Source organism: Podarcis raffonei, chromosome 9, assembly GCF_027172205.1.
Source record: "Podarcis raffonei isolate rPodRaf1 chromosome 9, rPodRaf1.pri, whole genome shotgun sequence".
NCBI classification, from domain to species: domain Eukaryota; kingdom Metazoa; phylum Chordata; class Lepidosauria; order Squamata; family Lacertidae; genus Podarcis; species Podarcis raffonei.
The window spans coordinates 78,541,796-78,566,484 of NC_070610.1; the positions used below are offsets into that span (position 1 = coordinate 78,541,796).

Here is a 24,689-nt window from a genome sequence, read left to right on the forward strand (position 1 = left end):
AACCAGGATTACTTGGAGCAAAACAGCAGCCTGTAGGCTTGGCCTTTATTGATCTGTTGCAACAGGGTGCTCCCCTCACTTGCAGGAGAGAGGAAAGACACAGAAAAATGGTGTGCAAGGCCTTATAAAAACTTTTGAAATTCCCACCCTGTAGACCAAGCCCACCCCCAGAAACATCATGCATACATTACAGTAAGGAGGGGTTGAGGGAGGAGTTGTGGTGGTAACCTGAGTGTCCTGTCACCTGGCTGGTTCCCTTCTCCCCCTCCCCATGAGTCATTTTCAGAAGACAAAAGGTAGTCGCAGTTTCCTGCCCCCTGAGGGAAGATCTGATCATTGTCCTTTGTTCCAGTCCATGCTGAATCCACTCCCATATGCAAGTTCTTTGTGATCTTGATTGTCTTCTGTCTGGGACCATCAGGGTTGGCATAGCAACTGGGCAGGGCTCCTGTGGATGTGCTGGGATGTTCAAGGAATTATGGCTGGCCTGTATCAAACCTTCCCCATTTTGTAGTCCTTCCTTCATGGAGTAAAATAAAAGTGGAACAGTGCAAATCCGATGTATGTTTGATTTTCTATGAATTTATAACGGAAGCGTAGCGTATGTAGTGTGTGAGTGTGAGTTTGTGTGAAGTTTGTACAAACTGAATGATTGGGGAGGTGGTTTCCTGCCACAATACAATTTCGCATTATATAATTATCCAACTTCTTATAGTTTCTTCTGAAGTTTCAGTCCTATAGAACATATGGCACTGTTAATTATAATGCAATTTCACATTATATAATTTCACATTGGCACTGTTTTATTCGTTAAAAGCCTGGGTCTTATGCTCTTGCGTGTGTGTCCTCTGGTTCCAGACCCTCCTGGGAAGCCTTGGGCGTCAGTCTTTGCGGAGACGGAAAGAGGTCGGGTCGCCATCTTCCAGTGTTCAGTGGACAGCAACCCTCCAGCCCAACTGGTCCTGTATAAAGGGGGTGAAGTCGTGGCTTCTAGCAGCTCAGCGAACAGCGCAGCCTCCCAGAGGGTCAGCATCACGGCCACTCCCAACGCCATGCGGGTGGAGATGAGAAACATCGAGCCACAGGACGAAGGCAGCTACAACATCACAGCCACCAACACCTACGGTTCTTCCTCCAGGCTGGTGTACTTCCGTGTGCAGAGTGAGTGCAGAGAGGCTGTGATTGTAGTGTCGATAATAGCCGTGTGTCCATTTCAATGTTGCCGCCGTATTGCCAGGCGTGGAGAGTCCTCTCCTCCCTTCGGCAACTTCACAGACGGGAATTAAAGAGCAGTTTATCATTTATAGTCCTTTTTATTCAGTCGTCTGGTTGCAAGCAAAAATCCACACCTTTCCACAAGGAGGGCAGTTGGCTACTCCAGATCCTCCCTCTTTCTGGCCCCCACAACATCCTGGGCGCTAACAGGAAGTGTGGCGTAGTGGTTAAGAGCAGTAGACTTGTAATCTGGTGAATCTGGTTCGCTTCCTTGCTCCTCCACATGCAGCTGTTGGGTGACCTTGGGCCAGTCACACTTCTTTGAAGTCTCTCAGCCTCACTCACCTCACGGAGTGTTTGTTGTGGGGGAGAAAGGGGAAGGAGAATGTGAGCCGCTTTGAGACTCCTGAAGGGGAGTGAAAGGCGGGATATCAAATCCAAACTCTTCTTCTTCTGCATACTTTGTTCTCTAATACGGGCAGACCTCCTAGTTTGGGGAGAGGGAGGGTCCCCCACACCATTCAGTGTGATGTAGGAGAGCCAGTGTGGTGTAGTGGTTAAGAGCGGTGGACTCGTAATCTGGTGAACCGGGTTCGCTTCCCAGCTCCTCCACATGCAGCTGCTGGGTGACCTTGGGCCAGTCACACTTCTCTGAAGTCTCTCAGCCCCACCCACCTCACAGAGTGTTTGTTGTGGGGGAGGAAGGGAAAGGAGAATGTTGGCCACTTTGAAACTCTGTAGGGTAGTGATAAAGCGGGATATCAAATCCAAACTCCTCCTCCTCTTCCTCCTCCTCCTCCTCCTCCTCCTCCTCCTCCTCTTCTTCTTCTTCTTCTTCTTCTTCTTCTTCTTCTTCCATCTCTGCTGGCTGTTCCCTCCCTTCTGTTTCTCTTTCCATTATCTCATAGCTAGATAATGTTAGGATATTTCTGTTCCACCTTAAAAGGGAGCAAGATGTTTGTGTCACAGCCTGCGTATTTCCTGTTCACAGGATGTTTCTGTTGTGTCTTTGCTTTCGTTTCTCTCTCTGTGCCTGAGACATTGAAGCAGGCAGTCATGTTTTCTTTGTTCTGACCAATGCTGAATAAAGCTGTAAATAATGCTCTCCTGCATGCATCTTTCGCTGTGTATTATCTGCTGATAGAGCGTGCACCAGCTCTGGAATGTGGCAATCTATTTCTGGAGCTCGTGTCGCTAATTGAATGATACTGCGTGTCTACGGGAGGTCGATGGATGGCAACGGAGACGACGTGGGGTCATGATGGACTCTGTCTCCCTGGTAGTATCCCAACAGATAACTCCCGGAATTCTAGAATTGTTCCATTGGAAGGGACCACAGGGGTCATCTAGTCCAACCCCCTGCAATGTTGGAATCTTTGGCCCAACCTGGGGCTCAAACCTGTGACCCTGAGATTAAGAGCGCCATGCCTGACTTTCTTCCCCAATCCAGCTGCCCGAGTTCTGGCTTCGCCATCCCCCGAGTTGCTGGAAGGAGAGGCGCTCACCCTGAGCTGTGACGTGATGGGGTCTGCTCCCAAGGAGTCCACCTTCTCCTGGTACAAAAACAGCAAGCGCCTCCAAGAGAGCGATGCCAGCACACTCACCTTCAAGGCCATCACCAGCAGCGACGCTGGATCCTACCACTGCAAAGCCCACATGCTGGATGAGGCCAGCACCAGCGTCTCTCCAGCCATCAGCATAACTGTCTTTTGTAAGTGGCGGTGTTTTTGCCGGCAGCATCCCTAATCTGGATTAGACTCCCAGCACTCAGCTTGGGGTGGGCGATAGCCAGACATTAAGCATGCAATGAGGAAATGCCACAATCTCAAGGGACAAGCTTCATTAACATTAATATTAACATTAACAAAAATGAGGTCCAGCGCCGAGGGCCTTCTGGTGGTTCCCTCGCTGCGAGAAGCCAAGTTACAGGGAACCAGGCAGAGGGCCTTCTCGGTGGTGGCACCTGCCCTGTGGAACGCCCTCCCACCAGATGTCAAAGAGAACAACTACTACCAGACTTTTAGAAGACATCTGAAGGCAGCCCTGTTTAGGGAAGCTTTTAATGTCTGATGCATTACTGTATTTTAATATTTTGTTGGAAGCCGCCCAGAGTGGGTGGGGAAACCCAGCCAGATGGGCGGGATATAAATAAATAAATAAATAAATTATTATTATTATTATTATTATTATTATTATTATTATTATTATTATTAAACATGCGACCTTGAAATCTGGAAATCTGGGAAATTGGATCCCCTCCAAAGTGATGCCAACGTTTTGTGCTCATTTTGTGCTGTTTTGTGCCACGAACCCTGCATTTCATGCCACTCCCTGAAACAGAGTAATTCATACTCAGACCAGGGGCCGTAGGTACCCTCCACAAAACCCTACATCGTCCGATTCACTCCAAACCAGTGCCAAACTTTTGCAAGAGTTTTAATAAAAATAAAAATAATTGTATTATTTATAACACCACCACCACATCCGGCTGGGTTTCCCCAGCCACTCTGGGCAGCTTACAGAATATATAAAACACAATAAAGCATTTGTGTGCCACAGACCCTATGTTTTGTGCCACCCCTCAAAGGGAGTAACTGATACTCAAACCAGGGGCCATAGGTATCCCGGCTAAAATCCAACCCTGGAGGGTGGGGATTCGCAACACACAATGGCCCAAAATGAGCCCAAAATGTTGGCATCGGTTTGGAGTGGATCCAAAATTCCTGGGTCACACGTTAATGAAGCTCCAAGGGTCCTCCAAGCCATTTCAAACTGGATTCCTCCATGGCACTGGCTACAGGTGATCAAAAATCTGGTTGTGTGGCTCCCTGAGAGTTTATAGACAAAATCTTTTCATAATCTATGGCCTTTTAAAGGGAGGACGTGAGGGTCTTTTCTGTCTCTCCCCCTCCCTTACTATTATTATATTAAGTATTTTGTGTTTTATGTTGCAAGCCTCCCTGTGGTCTCTTGAGGAAGGACAGTTTTATAAATACGATAAAGGATAAAGTAATAATCATTTGCCTGTCCTGAGTCAACAATCAGCTGGAAAGGAGGTAGTCCCCATCATTGAACCTAAACCTAGCGTCTCTCTCCTGCCTGCACAGATCCGCCTCGGAAACCTCAGGTGACCTCCTTCCTTCAGACACAGGGCAGGCAAGTGGCTGTCATTCACTGCAGCACCCAGAGCGAGCCCCAGTCCCAGCTGGCCATCTACAAGGGCGGTGAGCTCCTGGCCTCCACCATCAACTCTGGCACGGTGGCACCCAACCCGCGGTTTGGCGTATCAGCCTCGTACAACAGCTTGAGAGTGGAGATCTCTCATGTGGTGATGGAGGACGAAGGAGAGTACTTCTGCTTTGCTGGCAATGTGCACGGCAACGCCAGCTCCTCGGTGACGTTCATCGCAGAGAGTGAGTAGGCGAAGGGGTGCGATTGTGTGAAGGGTGGCTCAGCTGGTAGAGCATGAGACTCTTAATCTCAGTGTCAGGGATGTTCCTCCCCAGAGCGACAGCAAGGACTCCGGAGAGGAAAGAGGGCAGACTGGGGGAGTAGAGAATTGATTCCTTCCCACATTGAGAGTGATGTAAGCCGCTCTTGCTCTGGAATGCAAGCTGTTGAAGCCGGCTGCAGGGCAACAGCCACTGTTAGATTTGGCTCAAGAGGAGGAGGGGCTGGCTACACCTGAGTCTCCTCAGAGCAGGAGGAAGAGCCGGGTATTAGGGCAACGTCGGCCCAGCAGGAGGTGGAGGATATCCTGCTGGCGCAGACAGCGTCATCCAGTGGGACCAACTGATTCATCCAGTGGAGCTCAGATTGCAGCTACTGTGTAATTACTAAATAAATCTAAGAGTAATTAACCTGCCAAGGGACACGGGTGGCGCTGTGGGTTAAACCACAGAGCCTAGGGCTTGCCGATCAGAAGGTCGGTGGTTCAAATCCCCGCGACACGGTGAGCTCCTGTTGCTCGGTCCCTGCTCCTGCCAACCTAGCAGTTCCAAAGAACGTCAAAGTGCAAGTAGATCAATAGGTACCGCTCCGGCTGGAAGGTAAACAGCATTTCCGTGCGCTGCTCTGGTTCCCCAGAAGCGGCTTAGTCATGCTGGTCACATGACCTGGAAGCTGTATGCCGGCTCCCTTGGCCAGTAAAGCGAGATGAGCGCTGCAACCCCAGAGTTGGCCACCACTGGGCCTAATGGTCAGGGGTCCCTTTACCTTTAATTAACCTGCCAGCTTGCTGTGTCTTGTATGAGAGAGACATTGTAAATCCTGACACTCAAGGTCATGGGTGTTCGAGCCCCAGGTTGGCCAAAGAGATTCCTGCATTGCAGAGCAGCCTTCCTTTTTTAGATCTGCCCATTAACAGAGCTCTGTTTTCCTGCCTTCCATGGTTGGTCTGCTTAGCTGCAAGAATCTGGATTTCTTCTCCGGATGTTCTCGAAGGGAATGCAGTGAACCTCACCTGTGCAGCTGACAGCAATACAGCTGGCGATCCGCACTACACCTGGTATAAAAACAACAGATGGTACGCCGAAGACGCATCAAATATGCTGTCAATTCCCCACGCTACGGTGGCTGATGCTGGCTCCTACTACTGCACAGTGAAGAACCAGGAGAGGGTTCGGAACTCCTCCTTGGGCACTCTGAACGTCCTCTGTAAGTCCCTGAATTTACAAACTGTTGTTGCCCAGTCCCTGTGGTGGTGGGTGCCCATAGAGCAGAAGGACGGGAGGCCACCTGTAGCTGGCGCAAGAGACAGCGGCAGGCAGAGTCAGGATCAGGAGAACTGAGGCCTGCCGCAAAAGACCCCTTAACGCTACCCCTGCCTCCCTTCACCAAAAATGCAAGTATCATGCTTCTAATTTGTATAATTTCCGAGCAGTCGAAATCTCGCAAGTTAACTATGCATAAGACGCAATCACACTATGCTGCATTCTGATGCATCCTTCCAAAAAACTTGCTTAGATCAAAACTGAGAAAAATAATGGCCTGGCTACATTTTAAACCCAGAATGCATACGCACATCTTTTTGTTACTGCTGCATAACTCAGTCGCCTGATTCTGCTGATTTCTCTCCTCTTTCCCCCTCCTGGAAGATCCCCCCAGGAACGCTTGGGTGAAGTCTTTCCTGGAGACCCAGAAAGGGATGCTGGCCATCATTGTGTGCTCTGTCGAAAGCAACCCCGGGTCTGTACTCTCCCTCCTCCGAGGCAGCGAAGTTCTCGCATCCAGCTCTTTCCAAGCCAGCCGGGCGCCAAACCATAGGCTGAGCGCCGCTGCCTCTCCAAACTCCTTGAGACTCGAGATCAAAGATGTCAGCCTGGACGACGAAGGGATGTACGAGTGCGTGGCCAGCAATGGCATCGGCAACACCAGCGCCTCCTTAGACTTCACAGTGGCGAGTGAGTGAAGACAGCTGGTGCTTGGGGAAGGGTTGTAGCTCAGTGGCAGAAGGTCCCAGAAAGTCAATCCCCAACAGCTCCTCTAGGTAACTGGGGAAGTATGTTAGACCCAAGAGAGCCCATCTAGTCTAGCATTTTGTTATCAAAGTGGCTGACCAGGTGTCTCAATGGAAAGCCCCCAGTCATTACCTGAGTGCAGCATCCCTCTCCCCGCTTGTGATTCTCCAGCAAGTGGTCGTCACAGGTGTATTCAATAGTGGTAGGAGAGCACAGCCCTGTTAAGATTCCTGCTCCGTGTTTGCAGTCATGAGATTGTTGTCTGTCACATGACAGTGTATGTTTTCATTCCACAGGGTGGGAAGTGACGGAGACAGGATGTTTTGGTATTACAGTGTTCCGTGAAGTGGGACTATTGTCCTTTGTTCTTTCTCTCTTTGCTGTCTGATGAGAAAGAGGAAGGAGCAAAGGCAGAATGCTCCGAGTGTAATATATGTAAATAAACGTAGATTAGCCATAATGCTGTGCTACTGAGTTTGTTACGCAAACTGCGAATACTCTGCGGATCCCTAAGTGTGCTAATGCCTTTTGGCATCAGTCGCTGTGATGTTCGGGCTGAAAAAAGCTTTTGAAGCTCCCGAAAGATTGACTGGGAGGGAGAGAACATGCCAGCCAGGCATGTGTCTCTGCCAGGGTCCTACACAAGAGTAGGACGCTCCTAACAAACGACTGTGGCTAGTGGCCATCGGTAGACTTGGCCCCCATTCATTTTGTCTAATCCTCTTTGAGAGCCATTGAAGTTGGTGGCCATCACTACATTCCATGGCTGCCAATTTTGTTGTTTACTTTCCCACCATGTCAAGGAATGCTTCAATACAGGCACAGTATATTTTTGTTTTCCATGTCAATATACATTAAACAATGATACTTAGCACAGGTTGGGGAAGCTGATGATTCCCTGGTGGAGCTGGTGGCTTCAATTCATTTCAGCTTCCCTCTTCTCCATCTTGCAGCTACAAGGGTTGTGATTAAGCCAGTCTCAGAGGTGCGTGAAGGGGATCGGGTCTCTCTCGTCTGTGAAGACAGAAGCTCCCCATCAACAGCTGTCTACACCTGGTACAAGAATTCCAGGTGGCTGTCTGAGGGCCCGGCCCCCTCCCTCATCTTCCAGGCGGTGGCAACCAGTGACGTGGGCTCCTACTCCTGCCAAGTTCAGAATGAGAGGGGGACCAGGAAGTCTCCACCTGCTGCTCTGAGGGTGCTCTGTGAGTACAGCAAGAATTCCCTTTTGGAATGGGTTTGTGCGCGGACTTACGAAATGTTTCTTAAACCATGGGGCTGGTCTTGCAATCTGCACACTGGAGCCTGTTAAAATGACCCATTTTGTCCGGGGAAAAGTGAGTCGCTGTGCACAGTGCTGATTGGCTAGCACCTGTACCATCATGAGTCTACTTTCCTTCTCCTCCTCCACACCTCCCAAACTCCCAGGGTAGTTTTTCAACTTATAAAATGTTGAGTGCAGCGGGGGACAGGAGGAACTTTATAGGAATGGACACACAGGGCTCATCAATTGGGAAAGGGGGATTCTTCTACTGTGAAAAATCTTGAAAACTTATCAAAAAGGAAAGAAGAATGACTTGTGCCTTAAATATGGAGGCAGAAGCTAAAGTGACAACTAACTCAGCATTCTTATTGCTAATCTCTGCACTTGCTGATTACAATCTGAAGGGGAGGGAATCTGGGCTCTCTCCCCATAGGGAAAAAACACTTGATTGTGACTTCCATTTTGGAGACAAGATTGTGTGCATCCTGAGAGACATTTTGAAGACTTGGGGATGGAAATGCCTGTCAGCCTATTTCCTTCCTTCCTTAGGTACAGTTCAGTCTATTTCTGCAACCATTTGGGTTAGTTTTCATACATTTCTACTGATACAGTACACATATTTAGCACCCAATTTTATCTAACGTATGCCTTATTGCAAGCCACGTCTCCTAATCTGATCCATTTTTGTGAACACTTTCCCTTAATATACAGTACGCATCTTTGGTTGGATAGCTGCGCTGCAAAATCCAGAGAAGTACAAATCTAAAATGCTGCCTGCATTTCATGTCTCATAGTGAAGTGCAAATTGGAGGGGGTCACATTAAAAAAATGCAAAACAAATTTCTCTCCCATTCTCAGTGAGGACTAGAAACTTTTTCCACAAAGCAATCTGAGGTTTGCAGTACGTACCCAGTACTTAGAATTATAGAATCATTGAAGAAGTGGAAGAGGCCCAAAGGGTGGAGCTGTGGTCTAAACCACTGAGCCTTTGGGGCTTCCCTATTGGAAGGTTGGCAGTTCAAATCAAATTCTTCTTTTGTTTTTCAAAAGTTTTCAAGATTTTCCACTGTAGCAAAATCCCAGCTTCTGCCAACCTAGCAGTTCGAAAGCATGCCAGTGCAAGTAGATAAATAGGTACCGCTGCGGCAGGAAGGTAAACTGCATTTCTGTGCGCTCTGGTTTCCGTCAAGGTGTCCCGTTGCCCCAGAAACAGTTTAGTCCTGCTGGCCACATGACCCAGAAAGCTGTTTGTGGACAAACACCAGCTCCCACGGTCTGAAAGCGAGATGAGCATCGCACCCCAAAGTTGCCTTTGACTGGATCTAAACGAGCAGGCGTCCTTTTTTATTATTTATTGAATTTATATACCGCCCTATACTTGGGGGTCTCAGGGCGGTTCACAAAATAAAATTAAGGTATAAAGCCACAAAATATCTAATAAAAATAAAAACAACAAACCAATAGCCCCCCAAAAAAACACATTTTAAAAGGGCATAGTATGTAAATAAGGTAAAGGAAAAGGTACCCCTGCCTGTACAGGCCAGTCTTGACAGACTCTAGGGTTGTGCGCTCATCTCACTCTATAGGCCGGGGGCCAGCGCTGTCCGCAGACACTTCCGGGTCACGTGGCCAGCGTGACAAGCTGCTTCTGGCGAGCCAGCGCAGCACACAGAACGCCGTTTACCTTCCCGCTAGTAAGTGGTCCCTATTTATCTACTTGCACCCGAAGGTGCTTTTGAACTGCTAGGTTGCTTTTTATTTCGGTCCTGGAGGTTTTGTTAAATATGATTAGAAGGGACCATCTGATCAAAGGTATAAAGGTCGGAGCTAAACAATACAAATTGAAAGCTTTTGCAGATGACTTAGTATTGACTTTACAGGAGCCAGAATCTAGTACTAAAAGAGTATTAGAACTGATCCAAGAATTTGGTCATGTGGCAGGATTTAAGTTGAATAAGTTAAAAACTAAAGTCCTTGAGAAAAATTTAACACCGATTGAGAAAGAGAGGTTTCAGAATGAGACAGGTTTAACAGTGGTTAAGAAAGTGAAATACCTGGGGATTAACATGACAGCTAAAAATGGGAATTTATTTAAAGACAATTATGAAAAATGTTGGTTAGAAGTGAAAAAGGACTTAGAAATATGGTCAAATTTGAAGCTTTCCATGTTGGGTCGAATTGCTGCTATAAAGATGAATGTATTGCCAAGAATGCTGTTTTTGTTTCAATCACTACAAATTTTGGACAAAATGGACTGTTTCAAGAAGTGGCAGAGAGACATTTCTAGATTTGTCTGGCAGGGCAAGAAGCCCAGAATAAAATTTAAAATACTAACTGATGCAAAGGAAAGAGGGGGATTTGCCCTGCCAGACTTTAAACTTTATTATGAATCAGCAGCATTCTGCTGGTTGAAAGAATGGCTGCTTCTTGAGAACACAGACATTTTGGATCTAGAAGGTTTTAATAATGTTTTTGGGTGGCATGCATACTTGTGGTACGACAAGGTTAAAGCACATAAAGCATTTAAAAACCATATTGTCAGGAAAGCATTGTTTAATGTCTGGATAAGATATAAAGACTTACTTGAAAATAAAACCCCAAGGTGGTTGTCACCGATGGAGGCAAAGGCCCAGAAAAAGCTCAATATGGAGGCCAAGTGGCCGAAATATTGGGAAATCTTGGAGCAAGAAGGAGACAAATTGAAATTGCAGAGTTTTGAGAAATTAAAAGACAAAGTGCGAGACTGGCTTCATTATTATCAAATAAGAGAGGCTTATAATTTGGACAAAAAAATTGGCTTCCAGGTGGAAAAATCAAAATTGGAAACAGAACTGCTAGATCCCAAAATAAAGATACTTTCAAGAATGTATAACTTGCTGTTAAAATGGAACACTCAGGATGAAACGGTTAAATCTGGTATGATTAAATGGGCACAAGATGTTGGACATAACATTATGTTTGCTGACTGGGAACAGTTGTGGACCACAGATATGAAATTTACGGCATGTAATGCCTTAAGAGAGAATATTATGAAAATGGTATACAGGTGGTACATGACACCAGTCAAGCTTGCAAAAATATATCATCTGCCCGATAATAAATGCTGGAAATGTAAAGAAAATGAAGGTACATTCTTTCACCTTTGGTGGGCGTGCCCAAAGATTAAGGCTTTCTGGGAGATGATCTATAATGAAATGAAAAAGGTATTTAAATATACCTTCCTGAAGAAACCAGAGGCCTTTCTCCTGGGCATAGTCGGCCAATTGATGCCAAAGAAGGATAGAACTTTTTTTATGTATGCAACAACAGCAGCAAGAATACTTATTGCAAAGTATTGGAAGACACAAGATCTACCCACCTTGGAAGAGTGGCAGATGAAGGTGATGGACTATATGGAATTGGCGGAAATGACTGGCAGAATCCGAGACCAGGGAGAGGAGTTGGTGGAAGAAGATTGGAAGAAATTTAAAGACTATCTGCAGAAATACTGTAAAATTAATGAATGTTAAAATGATGTTGGATTGAAAATAAGTGGTTTTGGTAATAAGGTTAATAAGAATATGCAAATATAGATTGATATATGGATGAAAATATATAGTTAGAATAGGTTAAGATATAGAGTAAAGATAAATGAAAGAGGGTAAGGATTTGCTGAAAGGATTTTGTAAATGGGAATACAAAAAGGGGAGGTGTGAGGAGGTCAAGGAAACAAGTAAATGAGCCTAAAGATATTGAAAAATGGATTTATTTTTAAATTGTTTCTTAGTTATTTGTCTTTTGTATTTTGTATTCTCTTTCTTTTTCTTCTTCTATGTATTTTTTGGTAATTTTTGTATTTTTCTTGTTATCTTTTTTCTTCTTCTTTCTATGTTTTCTTTTTAGTTTGTTAATTTTTGTTTTAATTCTCTTAATTCTTTAAACCTATGTTTATTGTAAAATGCTAATAAATATTTTATATAAAAAAACCCGAACTGCTAGGTTGGCAGACGCTGGGACCGAGTGACGGGAGCGCACCCCGCCGCGGGGATTCGAACCGCCGACCTTTCGATCGGCAAGTCCTAGGCGCTGAGGCTTTAACCCACAGTGTCACCTGTGTCCCAGTATGTAAATAAGCCTGGTTAAAAAGGAATGCTTTTGCCTGGCGCCTAAAGGTGTATCATGAAGGCACCAGGCAAACTTCCCTGGGGAGAGCATTCCACAGACGGGGAGCCACTGCAGAGAAGGCCCTGTTCTCGTGTTGCCAGCCTCCGGACCTCTCGAGGAAGAGACACACAAAGAAGGGCCTCAGAAGATGATCTCAGGATCCGGGTAGGTTCATATGGAAAGAGGCAGTCCTTGAGGTATTGTGGCCCTGAGCTGTTTACCTTTACCTTTACCTTAGCTAGTCCAGTTCCCTTGCAATGCAAGAATGCAGGTATCCACGGTTTAAATCCGGCCCTTGCCGCCAGGCCACCATCTCTTGTGCAGAAACATCTTGACACGTGACATCATCTCTCCCCCACAGATGCTCCAAAGAAGCCCTCCCTGACTTCCTTCCTGGAGACTCAGTCCGGGAGCCAGGCCATCATCGAGTGCACGGTTGAGAGCCACCCGCCGTCCGATGTCACCCTGTACAGGGGGGGCGTGATCTTGGCTTCCAGCAGCAGTTTTGGGACTCTCCCTACCCAGCGGCTCGTTGTCCACTCAGCCCACAACGCCCTGAAAATTGAGATCAAGGATCTCCGCCTCGAAGACAACGGGCAGTACCGATGCTCCGCTAAGAACACCTATGGAGAGACCACCGCTTCCATGCGCTTCAATGTGGAGAGTGAGTGATTCTCCTCTACCCTCTCCCCTTCCCATGTGGGGAAATGACACTTTTATGTGTGTACAGCAGACGCACGACTGCCAACATGCATGCAACTTTCGGCCCCAGAAGGGGGCAGAACAGGATAGGGCAGGGGCGGAACAGGCTTACGCACGATGCACCAAATGCCACAAAACATAATAATAGTAATAAATAGGTATTGTTGTGGTGGGAAGGTAAATGGCATTTCTGTGCGCTCTGGTTTCCGTCACAGTGTCCCATTGCGCCAGAAGTGGTTTAGTCCTCCTGGCCCCATGACCCGGACAAACGCTGCCTCTCTTGGCCTGAAAGCGAGATGAGCGCCTCAACGCCATAGTCGCCTTTGACTGGACCTAACCATCCAGGGGTCCTTTACCTTTTTACCTTTTACTTAAGGACTTTAGATACTAATAGCAACACTTTGAACTTGGCCCAGTAGCAGATGGGCAGCCAGTACAGACCTCTGAGCACCGCTGTTCTGTGATTACAAAGCACCCCTCCTGTCAGCAATGGTGCTGCAGCCTCCTACACTAAGGTTACAAGATTTTTTTTAAAGAATCCGGGAACACTTTTTTTAAGAGAGAGAGAAGTTATTTTTAAAAAGATTATTATTTTTCAAAAAGAAGAAGTAATATCTTCTCTTCTGTGGTTTCCTCTGTTGCATGGCCTTCCTCTGGGCCCCATCCTGCTCTCTCGGAGCGCTAGCCGCTGTGGAGTAGGCTCAGGTCGGGCCTGGGCTCGGCCACATGTCCGTGCTCTCTTACCTCTCCTCCTCAGCGGCGGCAGTGGCGCAGCAAGGTCAGGGCTCCCCACTTTTTTCTCCTTCCTCTTTCTCTCTCTTCCTTCTCCTTCTCCTTCTCCTCATTCTCCCTGCATCGGCTCTGGGGTTTTCCTGGCCCCAGAGAGCCGCTGGGCAGTTGGCCGGGTGCTCTCACTCCCGGCTCAATTTGGGTCAAGGGGAGGTCAGCGGTTCCCCCAGTTGACACACCGGGCGTCCCCAGTTCCCCCTTGGCAGTGGCGGTGGTAGCGACAGTCTCAGCAGCCTGGAGCCAGCCTGGTAGTGCAGTTGGCTCTGGCTGGCTTCAGGAGCTGTTTGCTGCCATGGCGCCTGCCATTTTGCCTCGGCAGAAGTCCCCATATGATGTGTCTTGTGCCGTTGAACCCATCACGCAACATTCATTCCCTACTAATAAATCTATAACCCTTAAAATATAAATCCAGGGACATTAAATGAAATCCGGGGACATTCCGGGGACGGATTTTGTCCAGGGACAGATTTGTAAATCCAGGGACTCTCCCCGGGAAACGGGGACATCTGGTAACCATATCCTACACCCATTGCAGCTTCTGGATCAGGCACGAGCGAAGCTTCGCATAGAGTGCATTGCAGTAATCCAGCCCTGCAGTAACTAATGCAGGAATCAGAAGAGGACAAATTATTTTGGTTTCTGTCTTGCTCTTTTCCCTACTTAGATGCCAGGGTCACGATTGAGCCGTCTCCCGATGTCCAGGAAGGAGCAATGGCCAACATGACCTGTGTGGTTGTCAGCCAGGCGGTGGGAGAAATGAACTACACGTGGTACAAGAACAGCAAGTGGCTCCAGCGTGGTCCAGAGCGGTCCCTCCTCCTGGTGGGCGTGGCCAGGGACGATGCTGGCTCATACCACTGCCAGGCAGAGGGGAGGACGGGAACCGTGACCTCTGCCTTGGTCATCTTGAACGTGCTTTGTAAGTTTGTGGGTCTTTGTGAGATCTGTGATGGTGGCTACAGGGCCAGCTCAGCCCACTGGGCTGTCCCACCTCCGATTCATAGAATTGTACCGTTGGAAGGGCACCCAGGGTCATCTAGTCCAACCCGCTGCAGTGCAGGAATCTCAGCTCAAGCATCCATGACAGATGGCCATCCAACCTCTGCTTAAAAACCTCCAAGGAAGGAGAGTCCACCATCTCCTGAGGGAGACTGTTTCAGCCCGTCGAGCAGCTCCTACTGTCAGAAAGTTCTTCCTGACATTTAGTCAGAATCATATGGCTCTCAGATCTGCAGCTTCTTAGAATCATAGAATCATAGAGTTGGAAGAGACCACAAGGGCCATCGAGTCCAACCCCCTGCCAAGCAGGAAACACCATCAGAGCACTCCTGACATATGGTTGTCAAGCCTCTGCTTAAAGACCTCCAAAGAAGGAGACTCCACCACACTCCTTGGCAGCAAATTCCACTGTCAAACAGCTCTTACTGTCAGGAAGTTCTTCCTAATGTTTAGGTGGAATCTTCTTTCTTGTAGTTTGGATCCATTGCTCCGTGTCCGCTTCTCTGGAGCAGCAGAAAACAACCTTTCTCCCTCCTCTATGTGACATCCTTTTATATATTTGAACATGGCTATCATATCGCCCCTTAACCTCCTCTTCTCCAGGCTAAACATGCCCAGCTCCCTTAGCCGTTCTTAAACCTTGCTCCCTAAGAATCATTCCAAACTAAGTTCTATCGCTGCCTGCTAGGGATCCCTTCTTGTGTGTCTAACATAGCTGTCCGCCTGGAGGTCGGGCAAATCCCTGTTAGCACTCAGATATGGATTCTGAAGATCCATTATTGGTTAAAACTCTTTTTCCCTGTTGGGTTGGCACCCAAATGGAAAGCTACACTGCATGAAAAGCTAAGAGGCTTGGGGTTTTCCCCACATACCCTGATAGCTGTAGGTTATGAGAAAGCTGGAATTTGGGATGTGGAACTCTAATGCCATGTGAGTGAGATGAATAAACACCCAGCAATAAAAGATAATGGGAGAGGATTTCCCCCAGCAAATTATTTGCCATAATTACAAATACCTAAATACAGACGGTCATTTACCCTCGCTAGATTCAACATGCTGCCACCTGCAGATTCAAGGGTAAACCATATGTGGAACGAGTCTGTCCCTGTGGCTTGATGGAGGTAGAAACTGTCTCTCATGCCTTGTTTTGCTGCCATTTCTACGGGGATATGCGCTCGGTATTTATTACCCCTGCTATGCAAAAATCTCCAAATGAATCCAAACTTCAAAGTCTAAAATCCCTGGTAGAGGACAAGGATCCTGAGATCACGTTAAGGGTAGCCAAATTTTGTGCAATTGCCATAAAACTTAGGGAACAAGCTGTGCTATCATAATGATTAAGGTTTTAAATGATAATTTTAGGTTATATGTTAGTGACTTAATATATAATATTTAGTCAGAATCTCTTTTCTTGTAACTTGAAGCCATGGGTTCGAGTTCTACTCTTCAGAGCAGGAGATGACAAGCTTGCTCCATCTTCCATGTGACAGCCCTTGAGATATTTGAAGATGGCGACCATCTGTTTGGGTGATTGGTTAGAGTGTGATGTTGATCATGCCAAGGTTGCCAGTTCGATCCCTGTATGGGACAAATGCACATTCCTGCATTTCAGGGGGTTGGACTAGATGATCCTTTGGTCCCTTCCAACTCGATGATTCTATGATCTCCTTTTAGTCTCCTTTTTTCCAAGCTAAACATATCCAACTCAATCGACTGTTCCTCATAAGGCTTGGTTTTTTTGACCCTTGGTCATCCTAGTCACCCTCCTCCGCACACCTTCCAGCTTTAAGGAGGACATGTCAATATCCTCCTTAAATTGTGGTGCCCAGAACTAGACACAGCATTCCCAGGGTTGCAGAATCCTAGAGGCTCTGGGTGAATTGGGAAAAACTGCAGCGCCACCTGAGGCCCATCAGAAAATGGCGGCAAAATGGAAGAGTAATAAAATTCCCTCTATACAAGATTGGATTGAAAAGCTGACAGAATATGCAGAATTAGGTGGTCTATCAGGAAAAATAAAGAATAAATCAAAACAGGAATTTGTTTCAAAGTAAGTAAGTGTTCCAGTTTGCAAACTTTTTTCAGAAGCCAAACCTGCTCCGTTTTGAGTCTTAACGCTTCTGATTTGATTGCCACACTTCCGTTTTGAGTGTTGCACTGAGGTCTGTCTGTTTTTGCTATTTATTTTGCGTTTTTGCGGCTTTTTGTTTTTGTGACTGTGTGGAACCCAGTTCAGCTATAATTGATTGATTGATTGATTGTATGACTGCAGTACATTGTTTATTGCTTTCATTTTATGGATCAATGGTCTCGTGAGAGAGTAAAATTCATATAAATTTTTTTTTTTAAATATCCAGTAGCACCTTAGAGACCAACTAAGTTTGTTCTTGGTATGAGCTTTCATGTGCATGCACACTTCTTCAGATACTTGTTTTAGGGGTTGTTTTTAAAATTCTGGAACAGATTAATCCATTTTGCATTACTTTCTATGGGAAAGTGCGCCTTGGTTTGGGAATGCTTTTGTTTTGGAACGGTCTTCCGGAATGGATTAACTTTGAGAACCAAGGTACCTCTGTATTTGGTCAAGAGAGCCATGGACTCCAAAAGGTTGAAAACCTCTGCCCTAGGGGGTTCCCCCAGCTGCAGCCTCCCAGCACTCCTCTGCATCCAGCCGGTTCTTGACACCTCCAGATTAGATGGACTATCTTTTTTTCTTATGTTCTTACCCATTCAGATGCACCCAGCACCCCTGCCATCAGTGCCTACCTGGACAACCAAAACGGGAAGGTGGGCATCATCGACTGCAAGGTGGACAGCCATCCCCGCTCCCTGCTGGCCTTGTACAAAGGAGATCAGCTCCTGGCTGACACCAACCGCTCCCATGCCGCAGCCGGCCTGCGCTTCGCCATGTTCCCCTCCTACAACAGCCTGAAGGTGGAGATCCGAGACGTCACACCAGAGGATTCAGGGCGTTATGTCTGCCAGGCCGGCAACCCATTTGGAAAGACCACTAGCACCGTTGACTTCAGTGCGGAAAGTGAGCAGAACTCATGCGGGGGGGGGGGCGGGAGACAGAAATGGAGAAATGAGTGGGGTTTTCAGAGGAGTGGGGAGTCCATTTGTTTTCTAAAAACCAGTACACTATGGGGTGGCCACCACCATCCCATGGGCTAAATCTGACCCGCAAGGCTGTTTCCCCCCAAACCACACCTACCTGCCTCACACCAGGCTGCCAGGAGCTTGGCCTACACTCGAGTAGGACCCTGGCAGAGACACATGCCCAACTGGCATGTTCTCTCCCTCCTGGTCTTTCGTTCGGGAGCTTCAAAAGCTTTCTTCAGTCTGAACATCACAGTGACCGATGCCAACAGACATCGGCACACTTAGGGATCCACAGAGTTTGCGCATTTCAGGTGAAAAACTCAGTATTTTGGCTAATCTACATTTATTTACATATAAACACACCTGGAGCACTGCAACATGGCTCCCTCTCTCTCGAGCATCAGACAGCAAAGAGAAAAAGAACAAAGGACAATAGTCCCCTTTCACGGAACACAGGAACACAAACATCCTGTCTCCGTCACTTCCCACTCTGTGGAGTCAAAACATATACCGTCATGTGAAAGACAACAATCCCATGACTGCAATCACGGAGCAGGAATTCTAACACAGACATCGTAAGTGACGTCAGATATGCGGCAGGTAGAGATGAGGCTGGATCAGCTGTGTGACTGAGTTTCTCTTAGGGAACTCAAATGCACAGTTGATCCTTCCAGACAGGAGACGTGAAGTCACTGCCTATCAGCTGACAAACTTGGAGGACTCAATTCTTCAGCCGATTCCTGCAGAAAGCAGGGCTGAAGTCACCACCCACCCATCAGCTGGACCTCTGCTCATAATCCCCAATCCAAGAGGTCCTACATCATAGAGTTGGAAGGGACCCCAAGAGCCATCTAGTCCAACCCCCTGCCTTGGACCTCAGCTAAAGATGGCCATCCAACCTCTGCTTAAAAACCTCCAATGGAGGAGAGTCCACAACCTCCTGAAGGAATCCATTCCACTGTAAAGTGGCTTGCGGTGGACTTCTTCAATCAACACACTACTGTGATGCTAGAGAGAGTTTTGCTTGGTCAGAACAACAGCGGCCAGTGGAGAACCCACAAAAGTGGAGTCCTCCGTCCTGTAAATCACAGAGGTTTATGTAGAGGCATTCCCACTTTACACATGCCCAGAAATTAACCCACATTCTCAGAGGAAAAGCATGCCTGCGTTATCAGTGCTGGATGCCTGATTCAGTGAGAAGGACAGGGCTCCTCCTTTCAGTTGTTTTAGGTTGTAAACCGCCCTGTGACCTTGGGTTGAAGGGCGATATATAAATTTAATAAACAATAATATCAGGCTAGCTTAAGACTGGGCTTTTTCCTGCACAAGCCTTCTTGACACACTCCTAATAAGGTTTGAGGAAGCAGGTTCTCCAAACAATATCCTTTTCTGCCCTTCCTTTCACTGCTTTTACATCTTAGGCTAGAAGTATGTTTATTGATAAGCCTCCCACCACGGGTGGTTCTCAGTGTCCTCTTCTGAGCTGTTTTCTCACCCACCCACCCCAACCTCTGTTTGCCTGCAGCGCTCTCAGACCTCCACTTATTCAAGATCCTGGCTGGGGTATTCTTTGCCTTGACTTGTGCAGCTCTGCTTTGTGGCTTGGCGCTTGGGATGCAAACATATTGGACCCGGTAAGGCTGGCTGGTGTTCGCTTCCATCGATCAAATAGGTACCGCTCCGGCGGGAAGGTAAATGGTGTTTTCCGTGCACTGCTCTGGTTCACCAGAAGCAGCTTAGTCATGCTGGCCACATGACCCGGAAGCTGTCTGCAGACAAACGCCAGCTCCCTTGGCCAGTAAAGTGAGATGAGCGCCGCAACCCCAGAGTCGTTTGCGACTGGACCTAATGGTCAGGGGTCCCTTTACCTTTACCTATTCCATAATAATAAATCTATTATTTATACCCTTGCCCATCCAACTAGGTTGCCCCAACCACTTTGGGCAACTTCCAACATATATAAAAACATAATAAAACATTAAACCACAATTGACTATATGGAAATGGCTGAGATGACTGGCAGAATTCGAGATCAGGGAGAAGAGTCGGTGGAAGAAGATTGGAAGAAATTTAAAAATTATTTACAGAAATATTGTAAAATGTATGAATGCTGATGACATTGAAATGAAATGAAGGGGTTCTAGTAAAAAGATAGATAAAAAATTATAAATTATAAATTTGGGAGGTAAAATAATCAAGGATAAAATAATTGGATGAATTTGTTGAACCAACTTTTTAAGAGGGATACAAAAAAGGGAGGCGTGAGGAAGTTAAGAAAATAAGTTAACCGAAGTTGAGCAATTAGAAAAGTGGGATTTGTGTTTTTCCTTTCTTTTTTGTGTGTGTGCTTATTGACTTTTTTCTTTTTTCCTGTTAGGATAATTGTTTGTATTTTTTTGTAGTGTGAAATTTTTGTATTGTTGTGTTTTATATTTTTCTCCATGTCTTTATTGTTTTGTTTTTTGTTTGATTGTTGTGAACTTTCATTATTGTTAAACCTAATAAAATATTATTATATATATATATAAAAACATTAAACCACTTCCCTATACAGGGCTGCCTTCAGATGTCTTCTAAAGGTTGTATAGTTATTTATCTCCTTGGCTTGAGGGTCGCATAACTCCATACCCTCCAACATTTCTCTGTTGAAAATAGGAACGTGCTAAGGAAAAGCGGGGCATCCCGGGATCAAATCAGAAACCGGGATGGCTTCTGTAAATCTGCAAGTGTCCCTGGAAAATAGGGACACTTGGAGGGTCTGCAACTTTTACAAGGATTAGAAGAGAAAGCTAACAATCACTGCTAGTCACCATGATGGCCTGCTGCCTCCTGAATTTGCTACCACTGGCTGGGGAACGAGAGTGAAAGAGGGCTGTTGACGTCATGCTGTTGGTTGCTTCCCATTTGGGAAGGTTTCTGGTTGACTGACGTTGACTAGATACCTAAATACTACACCAGCTGGCTGGGGCTGATAGGAGTTGCACTCCCAAAATATCTGGAGGGTTTCAGGTTGGCCAAAGCTGTGCTAGAATCATAGAATTGTACAGTTGGAAGGGACCACAAGGATCATCTAGTCCAAGGAGAGGTCCTCTCCTTATGTTTCCACTTGCATTAAACCAATGTAAGTAGCGATAGCGACCCACCTGGATGGCTTCTAAAGAGGAGCAGAGAAACTTGCAGAGGAGAAGGCTGTTGGCAGCCACGTTCTCCCTCCTCTGTCAGAGGCAGGAATGCTTCTTGCTACCAGCTGCCAGGAGAAATCGAAAGTGGGGAGAGTTGCCACTGTTGCCCTCAGCTCCTGCTTGTGGGATTCCTTCTGAGGGCATCTGGTTGGCCACAGAATGCTGGGCATAGGGTTGATCCAGCAACCAGGCTCTTCTCAGATTCCTAAGTTTGCAGCACAGCCACACCCAAAGAGACAGCCCCTCCAACCTCTTGTGTTGTATTTACCAGGATCAATGAAGAGTGCAAAAGGTGGAAGCAGCAGAAAAACAAGAAGGCGGAAGCAGCAGCAGGGCCAGAAAACAGAGAAGAGACTGTCCAGGTTCATAGAATCGTTGGATTGTTGTGGGAATGTTCAGGGATGCAGGAGAGGATATATTGTTTGATTATAGCCTTTCCAACTTGTGTTAACAAGTTCACAATTTAGCAGAGTAACATTCACCCCTTTTAAATTCACAGCGGATGCATTTGCTCAGGCTCGCTAAAGCCTCTATAATAACTGTCCTGGTTTTTCCCTCATAAAAGATAAGACACGACACAGTCTTCTATAAAAGTATAAAAAGAGTTTACTCACATTCTGTTCACAATCAGATCTCAGAAGGCAGACTTAGCTTAGAAAAGTAACATACACCTGGAAACTATCTCATAAGGAGAAAGTTCCTTTGTCCTCTCTTGGCTGGAGGCCAAGAGAGCATCTTTGGCTAAGCAGATGTTGCTTCTTTGACAAAAGTAGTCACAGAGAGAGCGATGGCTGCCCTGCCCTGTGCTTTTGTCGTTACCTGCACAGGTGAGGCCACGCCCACCTCTAGTCACATGCAGAGGACGTCTGTCCCAGCCCAGAAGGAAACAGGAAGTTTACCTGCTGGCTGGACAAACATTCTTCCCCATGTGTAAACATGTTCACTCTAGGAATGTTGTACTTGACTGCTCTTGTGTTTCACATCCCACAATTGTAGAGATAGAAGGAGTCTCCAAGCGTGAGCTTGTCCAACCCCCTGCAATGCAGGAACCACAGCTAAAGAATCCCTGGTGGGTAGCCATTAAGCCTCTGTTCCAAAAGCTCCAGTGAAGGAGAGTCCACCACCTTCTAAGGGAGTCCATTCCACAGTCAAGCAGTTCTTACTGTCAGCAAATTCTCCCTCATGTTTAGTAGGAATCTTCTTCCTTGTCACTTTAATCCATCTGTTCAGGTCCTGCCCTCTGGAGCAGCAGAAAACAAGCTTGCTCCCTCTTCCATGCGACAGCCCTTCAGATACTTGGTTTTCATATCACCTCTCAGTCTTCTCTTCTCAGTCTAAACCTACCCAATTCCCTCGACTGTTCCTCATATGGCTTTGTTTCCAAAGCCCTTTATCATCTTGGCCACCCTCCTCTGCACACCTTCCAGAGAGTTTCAACTCTCTTCAAAGCTATTGCCTTGCCTCCATCCAAGCTCCTAGCACTAGGATTGGATAGGGACACAAACTCGGAACAGGCGATTACTTCTGCCTTAGAATAGGATCAGTTGCTCTGCAATGTCAGGGCTGCACGTGGCACAAGTTTCCTTTCTTGAAGTCATGTGGAGGTGAGACACTGGTGTGAACAACTGATTGATCGTGGGCAAGTGTAAGTAATGTGATGGGTGGTGCAAGCCGAGGTTGTTGAGGGAAGACTCTGCTCTGGTATTCAGGAATCCCTGTGGGGCAGAAGGTGTTTCCTAATCCATGTCACCTTCAGTTCCTCACTTAGGCTACTGGGTCACATTGGGAGCTGGGAATCAACATCAGGAGCCTCTTTGGATTGCTGAGATTCCATATATCTGACTTGGTCACTTGGCTCTTTCCACAGCTGAGTGAGCAGAACCCAGGAACGCCTCTGGCCGGACGGTTCTGCCTCTCCTACAGGAAGCTACGAGCAAAGACCGACATTCCTCCACAGGAAGAACCCTCTGAACAGAGCTGCACAAGCGCCTTGTGAGCAGTGGGAAGAGATCTGGTGGGAGTCACAGCAACCAGAAGACCATGCCAGTTGTGTAGGACAAGGCGGAAAGGGTGGTCATCTAAAGGCTGAGTTGGAATCATAGAATTGTAGAGTTGGAAGGGACTCTGAGGGTCATCTAGTCCAGCCCCCTGCAAGGAAGGAACCACAGCTAAAGAGGGACCCACAGCCTCATCATTTCAGGCACCCCATTTTTCACCAAACCACCATGAACCTTTTCACTCATTTAAAATTTCAGAATTGGTCTTGGATTTTGAACTTCATCAGATTTCATTTTATATATATATAATTTTTATTAGTTTTTTAACATACCATTTTCAACAGTGATTAAACATACTTTTACATCTTCTTCAATTTTTTTACTTCCATCAGTCCTGTCTCAAAATTTTCCAGTCAAATCTCTTGGTATGCATTTCTTACTTTCCCTTTTACATTTCAAACTCATAACCAATATCTCTATCTTTTTCTACTTTGTAACACTTGGTATATTTCTCCTTACAAAACTTCTTGTGGTCCTACTAGCGTAATTTGTTGATTGCAGTTGCTCTTCAAATAATTCATATACTTCTTCCAGTCTTCTGTAAATCTCTGGTCCCGCAGGTTTCGAATCCTTCCTGTCATTTTGTCGAATTCTGCGTAGTCCATTAATTTCATCTGCCATTCTTCTTTCGTTAGAATCATCAGATTTCATTTTTGATGTTTGAGTGGGCCAGGCAAAAATGAAGGAGGGGGTGCAGCCTTCCACTGTAAGCCTTTTTTCCCCTCCTGCGCAAGCTATTCTGAGCAGGAGATCCTCTTCTGCTGACCTCCAAGTTGGGCAGAAATAGGAAGGGGCCACAGCTCAGTGGGAGAGTGTCTGTGTTGGAAGCAGGTCTCAGGATCAATTCCTGGCAGCTCCAGGCAGGCTCGGGAGACACTCTTCCCTGAAACCCTGGACAGCTGCTGCCGGTCAGTGTAAACAGTACTGAGCAAAATCAACCAATGGTCTGACTCAACGTGAGGCAGCTTTCTATAAGGACCATGTCTTGAAAGACCTACACTGGCTCCCAGTATGTTTCCGAGCACAATTCAAAGTGTTGGTGCTGACCTTTAAAGCCCTAAATGGCCTCAAAGGTCCAGTATACCTGAAGGAGCATCTCCACCTCCATAGTTCTGCCCGGACACTGAGGTCCAGTGCCGAAAGCCTTCTCAGTAGTGGCACCCACCCTGTGGAACGCCCTCCCACCAGATGTCAAAGAGAAAAACAACTACCAGACTTTTAGAAGACATCTGAAGGCAGCCCTGTTTAGGGAAGCTTTTAATGTTTAATAGGTTATTGTATTTTAGTGTTCTGTTGGAAGCCACCCAGAGTGGCTGGGGAAACCCAGCCAGATGGGCGGGGTATAAATAATAAATTATTATTATTACCATGTGCATGTAGAACAGACTGGGTCGTGCCATCTGCCTTGTCAGCAAAACTTTAGATAATCCCATGAGGTGCCAGCTTGCCAAATCCCATACTTTTACTCCTCAACCAATGGCATCTGGGTCAAAACCAGTGTCCTCATCGCCTCCTTGCCATAAGAAGTCAACATCAGCGCTACACAGTCAACACCTTCCCCGCCAGAGTCATCTCGCCGCAGCTGTCTGTGCTATTAACACAGGTCCTGAATGGGGTAACTGTGCCCCTGAAGGACCGGGTGTGCAGCCTGGGAGTCATTTTGGACTCACAGCTGTCCATGGAGGCACAGGTCAAATCTGTATCCAGGGCAGCTGTTTACCAGCTCCATCTGGTACATAGGCTGAGACCCTATCTGCCTGCAGACTGTCTCGCCAGA

The 24,689-nt window shown here is 46.7% G+C and overlaps 1 protein-coding gene across 1 annotated transcript in view; it reads left to right on the plus strand.

Moving 5' to 3' along the window:
* Positions 1-23,132, plus strand: part of SIGLEC1 (sialic acid binding Ig like lectin 1) — a 53,123-nt gene extending 29,991 nt beyond the window's left edge. Inside the window, exons 11-22 of the mRNA XM_053402197.1 lie at positions 859-1,161; positions 2,666-2,926; positions 4,323-4,628; positions 5,620-5,871; positions 6,312-6,617; positions 7,628-7,879; positions 12,443-12,745; positions 14,237-14,491; positions 17,306-17,608; positions 19,199-19,307; positions 21,127-21,217; positions 22,723-23,132. Coding sequence (XP_053258172.1) covers positions 859-1,161; positions 2,666-2,926; positions 4,323-4,628; positions 5,620-5,871; positions 6,312-6,617; positions 7,628-7,879; positions 12,443-12,745; positions 14,237-14,491; positions 17,306-17,608; positions 19,199-19,307; positions 21,127-21,217; positions 22,723-22,851 — 2,870 coding nt within the window. The 3' untranslated portion in view covers positions 22,852-23,132. The remainder of the gene's footprint in view (positions 1-858; positions 1,162-2,665; positions 2,927-4,322; positions 4,629-5,619; positions 5,872-6,311; positions 6,618-7,627; positions 7,880-12,442; positions 12,746-14,236; positions 14,492-17,305; positions 17,609-19,198; positions 19,308-21,126; positions 21,218-22,722) is intronic.
* The last annotated feature ends 1,557 nt before the right edge of the window (positions 23,133-24,689 follow it).